Source organism: Beta vulgaris, chromosome 9 (assembly GCF_026745355.1).
Source record: "Beta vulgaris subsp. vulgaris cultivar EL10 chromosome 9, EL10.2, whole genome shotgun sequence".
NCBI classification, from domain to species: Eukaryota; Viridiplantae; Streptophyta; class Magnoliopsida; order Caryophyllales; family Amaranthaceae; genus Beta; species Beta vulgaris.
The window spans coordinates 36069135-36076496 of NC_079210.1; the positions used below are offsets into that span (position 1 = coordinate 36069135).

Genomic DNA, 7362 nt, shown 5'->3' on the forward strand with positions numbered 1-7362 from the left:
ATGGGTGATTTTCTTGCAAAAAGAAAATCATCCAATGCAGAATTAGTTCCACACTATAAATTTGAAGTTCAAGAATTTGATTGGAAATCAAGTAAGAGTAATGATGATTGTGGTGTTTTTCTGATTTATCACATGCATTTCTACGAGGGGACTAAGTTTGATAATGCGCATTTGATGAAGGTATTTCCTTTATTTCTTCTCTACTATATCATTTGTACTACTTATAACACGGTAGAATTTTTTTTTTCTTATCGGTTCTTATGTGATTGGTCTTCTTTTCTTTATCTTGTTGTAAGGCTTTGGGGAGGCGATTTCTTCGAGCACAGATTTGTGCCACTCTTGTGTTGTCGGATATGAATGAATCAAGGAATGATACATTGTCTAAGTTGGATGATTTTAACAAACAAAGAGATGTGTTGGCTGTTGAGGTAAGATCTAGAAAGAAGGCTATTGTTGCTGCTGAGAAGGAAAGGATAAATCAAGAGAAGAAAAAAGCACAGAAGATGGTTGGTTTGGAGAAGGGAAGTGGGACAAAAGTAAAAAGGATCATCAAGAAAAGGAGATTGAGTTAGATTGCTTATGATTATGAGTAAACTTTTTTTGTAATTATGAGTAAAGTGGGTAGTTTTTTGTGCATATTTTGTTGAAAAGTAATCTTTAGAACTTGAACTTTTGGACTATCGACAATCTTGTAGGATTTTAATGTCTAGTTTTCACAGCTGATAGAAGTTTTATGTATATAGTCTCTAGCTCTCTACAAGGTTTGTTACTAGTGGCTTGATTGGTGGCTAATTGCAATTGGAGAAAATATTGTTTGGTGTTGTTGCTTGAAAGACTATATGATATGTTACTTGGATTCATAAAGGTTTTTTATTTCCCTATGTGTATCTAAATAATTGCTTTTTTTCTTCTTTTGACCTCCCACTTGGGTGATCTTGCCAATTGTGGCAGCAAGGGTAAGAGATGGACTTTCGATATTGAAACAAGTTAATGATTAAGTTTGTATTGGCTGTCTCCCAAGCATTATTTTTTATTTGATAAAGATGAAAGGACATAGTCAATGTAACGTGTGTTATTATTTAGTTGTTATGTACATATAAAATCGTTAGTTGCTCAAATTATCTTATTAGTTACCCTTATCAATGTATAAGTTACCCATATAATACTTTACTTTTTTGTATTTTAATTACTTGTAATGTATATATAAAATCTTTAGTTGCTCAACTTATCTTATTAGTTACCCTTATCAATGTATAAGTTATCCTTTGTGTAATCAAGTCAATGTAACGTGTGTTATTATTTACTTGTAATGTACATATAAAATCATTAGTTGCTCAAATTATCTTATTAGTTACCCTTATCAATGTATAATTTACCCATATAATACTTTACTTTTTTGTATTTTAATTACTTGTAATGTATATATAAAATCTTTAGTTGCTCAACTTATCTTATTAGTTACCCTTATCACTGTATAAGTTATCCTTTGTGCAATCAAGTCAATGTAATGTGTGTTATTATTTACTTGTTATGTACATATAAAATCATTAGTTGCTCAAATTATCTTATTAGTTACCCTTATCAATGTATAAGTTACCCATATAATACTTTATTTTTTTGTATTTTAATTACTTGTAATGTATATATAAAATCGTTAGTTGCTCAAATTATCTTATTAGTTACCCTTATTAATCTATAAGTTACCTTTATTACTAAAGTTATTGTTGAATTTCATATCCATCATCATAGTTGAATTTCATAACCATCATCATAGTTGAATTTCATACAATAGCAGTAAACATGAACATGATGAATGCATGCATTAAGAAGTTCATTTATCCAGCTCATGCCCTCCGATCCCTTAACTTTCACTATTGTAGGTGTATCTTTAATTGTCACCCTGGCCTATTTCATTTACAGTTTACGAAGTCTAAAATAGCTATTTTATTGACATTATTATATTTAATGATACTTTGTGGAGCGATTTATAAAGCAAACGATACAATACAAATTTTTTGCTCAACTCAAATGAATTAGGTCGTATTTCTAGAGTCCACTTCTTCCCCATACTTCAAGTGAAAGAGAAAATGTAAAAACTTTTCAACATCATATGAACAACTAATAATGATTAATGGGTAATTATTTAAAAAGATGTTTTTTGCTCTATAATAAATACTTAAAATAGCCAATACTTCAACAAACCAATGCTATAATAAATAAAGTTTCGTATTGTTAAGAAAGAAGTTTAATAATAATGTAGGTAACACTTTATAAAACCAAACAAAAGTTTCCCAAAAAGTGTAATGTAAAATCTGCTTGCTCCCCTTTTGATCATCATGATTCTTGTCATCACCACCTATCACTATCCTCCATGTAACTGCAAAAGAAACAAAAATTGTGATAAATAATGTATTAATAAATGAATGAAAAGAAACTCTCATTTGATAGTGATGTATAAATAATATATTATTCTAAACTTACCTCATTCTAGATTTTTCTTTTTCTCAGGGCAATTACGACTATCATGAGTTGAAAGTTGACCACATGATCTACAAAGTCTCTCCCTTTTGTTGCTTGCTTCAATGGCTATCTCTTGATCTCTTTTCTTTCTCTTTCCCGTACCACTTCCTTTGTTTGAAGACTTGTTTGGAGGAAGTATACCACCTGATACTATATTAGAACCAACGAACAACTCAATATGCTTGTCTTTAGATTGTTGCTCAACATTTTCTTTTCCAGGTTTCATTTCCTCCTCAAAAGCAGATAACCTTTCCAATAATAACTCAAGATGGTCTGTGTTATTTTCAACAAGGCTTACACATGGGAAGAATTTCGACCAAAGATCCCCAACAACTTTTTTCTTCTTATTTATTTCTTTACCACCAAAGTCCTCACAAAAGTCGAAAATGGGCTTTTTTGAAGCATCTTTAGTCCACCGATGCAATATATGTTACTCTGGAATTTCAGTCAAAAACTTCCCTTTTATCACAAAAAGCACATGCCGACATAATATTCCCATGGATTCAAACATCTTACAAGAGCAAAAACAATCATGAGAATCAGGAATATAAGTTACATGATATGTTTTCTTCCTTGTATTATCTGTAACTTCAAACTCCTCAACAGCTTCCTCTATTTGTACTTTGTAAACCCCACAATTAAAAATTGCATTTTGAAACTCCCTCTGAAATTTGTAGAGCATATTGTGTGTGTAAACAAGAGATACATGCTTCTCTAAAGGAAGAGGAGTAATGAGACGAGGCATGGAATTCTTAGAATCTGAGTTAAGTTTGTTTTGGGCATGTCTTTGAGCATCCATGACTGATTCTATCCGAAACCATAACTCAACTAGAAGAAGATTTGCATTTGTAAACAAAGTGAAAAAGTTGTTCTCAGACTCTAAAATCTGTGTGGACCTCAAAATACCACCCATGAAAAGATTTCGAAAGTAAGAAGGGATCCACATATGTCTTATGTTAAACATATCAGTAAACCACCCATCATCTTCTAAGCCAAATTCACGCATCACAGAATTCCACCCTTTGTCAAATTCATCTGGCTCAAGGTCTCTATCCCAAACAACAGCATCCAGTTTCTCAAGAAACATCGTTGTTCTACACATATCTGGACCTACTTTTACCGGCACTTTTTTCATGATATGCCACATGCAAAGTCTATAAAATGGCTTAGAGAAAACTTTTTCAATTGCTTGTTTCATTGCTGCATCTTGATCAGTAATGAGACAAGTATGTTGACAATTACCCATAGCTTTTAAAAAACATTCAAACAACCAAACGAAAGATTCTATATCTTCCTTTGCAAGTAGGCCCATACCAAAAGTAACACATTTTCCATGATGATCAACTCCAGTAAATGGGGCAAGAACCATACAACATTTATTGGTATCAAAAGTTGTATCAAATGATATCATATCACCAAAAAGAGAATAGTTTTTCCTACTAATGGCATCCGCCCAAAAAACTCTAGTCAAATGTCGATTTTCATCCACACAATAGTCAAAGAAAAACCCTCCACCACTACTGGTTGCCTTTTCTTTGAAATTATTTACAAACATGTCGCCATCAACATCTTATATGTAAGCTTTAACATCTCGACTGAAGTTCTTAAAATCAACCAATGACGCCCCTACATTCTCATATCCTCCTACATGCTCTTTTATCAATCTAAAAGATTTTTTTGGTCCAACATTCAATCTTGAATTATCAAATATGAACTTCATGTGAGCAAGAGTCAAGTTTCGAGAATTTTTAAGAAAATGCATGCTTTTGAGAGTGACAAATACATGGTTATGCAATTCATGAAAAAGATATACCATGAATTTTCCATCACTACGTTTTCTCAAACCTATACTTGCTTGACAACCAGCACGATTTACACTTCTTTTACGAGAACTAGAGCTTGTTATTGGTTTACTCTTTGCTTTACTCTCACCATCTTCTTTAAATCCTTGTTTATTACAATAAATATACTTCAAGTAAACATGACCATCCTTATCTTTTTTCTCAGTAGCCAATCTTTCCACAAAACCACAAAATCGAGCATAAGCTTTATAAAACTCAATACCATCAACTAGAGAATCAAAAGGCACACCCACAGTAGGTTTTAACTCAGGAGGGCAGCAAGGGATCCATTCTTTTGAACCTCTAGGCGTGTAGCATGGACGAGGAGTGAATGTGGATCTTGTTGTTTGAGCATTAGAAGTTTGAGTAGCATTAGTTGGAGTTGTATCAACACAAGGAGTTGGAGTTGCATCAATGCAAGGAGTTGGAGCAAATTCTTCATCTTCCATTCTATTGTAGATTACTGGAACAACAAGAACATAAATCAATAATAATTTAGTAAACTGAAATTTGACATATCTAGACTTATTGGAACTTGTCTATGACATTTTCATATGACATGCACATTAATATAAACAACGTTGGAGATTAGTTGTGATGTCTTATTAACATCATATAGGCCATCCCAAACTATGCTTAAGTTAATCTAAAAGTAAATAGATTACTCCACTGGGATTACAAGATTACATGTTTAAACAAGTTTAACTGAACCAAGTCAATGTAATTAGTAGGAATTTGCATAGTTCCTCATATAATATTTTACTTTTTGTATTTTAATTATCCATATAATACTTTACTTTTTGTATTTTAATTACTTGTAATGTATATATAAAATCGTTAGTTGCTCAAATTATCTTATTAGTTACCTTTATCTATCTATAAGTTATCCTTTATCTAACCAAGTCAATGTAAAATCTTTAGTTGCTCAACTTATCTTATTAGTTACCCTTATCAATGTATAAGTTATCCTTTGTGTAATCAAGTCAATGTAACGTGTGTTATTATTTACTTGTTATGTACATATAAAAACATTAGTTGCTCAAATTATCTTATTAGTTACCCTTATCAATGTATAAGTTACCCATATAATACTTTATTTTTTGTATTTTAATTACTTGTAATGTATATATAAAATTGTGAGTTGCTCAAAAGTGCATTGTTAGATCTGAATTCTGAACTCTGAAACACCAACTACTAAAATTTAGGAAAATTAGTAGGAATTTGCATATGTTGATATATTTCATAACTAGATATATGCATAATTATGTTTTCTATAAACTGAAATATTGTCTTTATTTGTTTGAAGCTGCTTTTGTTTAGTCTTAATTATCGTCAATAGGAAATTACAAAAACAAAAATTGTCCAACTTCACAGCTTAAATGCATCATAACACAAAGACAATCAGATCTTGGTCTTGGTAGTCAAATCATATGAACGCAATTTGAGGATGAAACTGCTTAAGTCAGGAACCTTGGTGAAGTTTTTGTGAAACAGTAAACTGTGAAATTATTACTAGAGTCTCAAAGAATGTAGATTCCTCAATAACATAATATCAGAGGCAATTTGTAATACTTGATGAGCTGACAGGAAAACATCATCAGAAGAAAAAAGACACCAGTACAAATCGAAAATACCTTTTCCCGTCTTAGTCTGGATCAATAGCTTCAAATCTTCAACAATTTTCAATCAATTACAGATTTCGAAATTAAGAGCAATCGAAAAATTAGGGATTTCGATAGCTAGGGATTTCGAAAACTGAAATTGAAGCTAGCAAGTGAAATAACTCCTTTTAATCTCGATTAAATTGAATCGGATGACTTTGAATCATAAATCTTAGATTTTTCTTGCGGCAGATCCAAATTTCATGAGAGATTCAGGGAGAAAGAAAGGGAGAGAGAGAAGCGTGCTTGTGCTCTTGAAAAGAAAAAAGACCTAAGTTTCAGTATGGTGAAAGAAACTAACAACAAGAAATATCAGCCACGCGATCTTGGTTTGTTTGATCCAACGGTCCAGATCTCAAGTTTTCAGTTTTCAGCTTTGTCTTGGTTTTCAGCGGATCCGGTATATATATATATATATATATATATATATATATATATATGTCATGCATCCATGGTTAAAGCATTATCTAAAAAAAATTAACTCATAAAATCTTAAATTGTCAAAACTTACAAAGTTACAAGTCATAGACAGAGTTACAACACTAAAGAGTTCACAAAATCACAACTCATAAAATCTTAGAGTTTAGGTGATATTTTTTAATATGTAAATGGATCTGAACCGGGTTTGGATCCGACATTGAACCGGGACCCAACCCATCCTCTCTGAGACTCGGACCCATTGGGTCTAAATTTTCTAGACCTAGACCCTTATAAATGGGTTGGGGTCCTAGCAGGTATGGGTCGGGCTTAGAACCCCCTTGCCATCTCTAATTGGAGGTGTCTTGTTGTAATGGTTTTTGGGTGGGGGCTCCGTATAAGGATAGATTAGAGGATTTCTTTTATAGCAAAAAGCTAGTGTGAGGTATTAGGACATACATGCATGTAATGAAGAGGATTTCTTTTTGTTATAAAGGATGGATTTAGGTTTAAGACATGGATGCGCTGATATGTTTGTCGCTTGAGTTTTGAATAATGGCGTTCACTAGTAGAATAAATGCTTATTGTTGCGGTCAAAAAGTGGCCTACTGCTGCAATTCTGGGCGCGCAGCAATTAAGGGGGCAACAATAGGTAATAATTATATTGTTGCGGTTTTAACTGCAACAATATATAATAATATTGTTGCGGTTTTTAGGCCAAACCGCAACAATATTATTATATATTATCTATTTAACAGAGAATATTGCTGGGGTTTTGGCAAAGAAACTGCAGCAATATTCCTTCTTTTATTATTATTTACTTAGGAATATTGTTACGATTTCTAGTCCAAACCGCAGCAATATTATCATGTGTTATCTATATAACAGATAATATTGTTGCGGTTTTGGCCCGAAACCGTAGC

The 7362-nt window shown here is 32.2% G+C and overlaps 1 protein-coding gene across 1 annotated transcript; it reads right to left on the minus strand.

Annotated features, from left to right (window-relative positions):
- Positions 1 to 2482: 2482 nt before the first annotated feature.
- Positions 2483 to 4075, minus strand: LOC125493628 (protein FAR-RED IMPAIRED RESPONSE 1-like). Its single transcript, XM_048637102.1, has 2 exons — positions 3037 to 4075; positions 2483 to 2925 (listed from the first exon to the last, which is right to left on the minus strand). The coding sequence occupies exons 1-2, from the start codon at positions 4073 to 4075 to the stop codon at positions 2483 to 2485; spliced, it is 1482 nt and encodes a 493-aa protein (XP_048493059.1).
- Positions 4076 to 7362: the final 3287 nt, after the last annotated feature.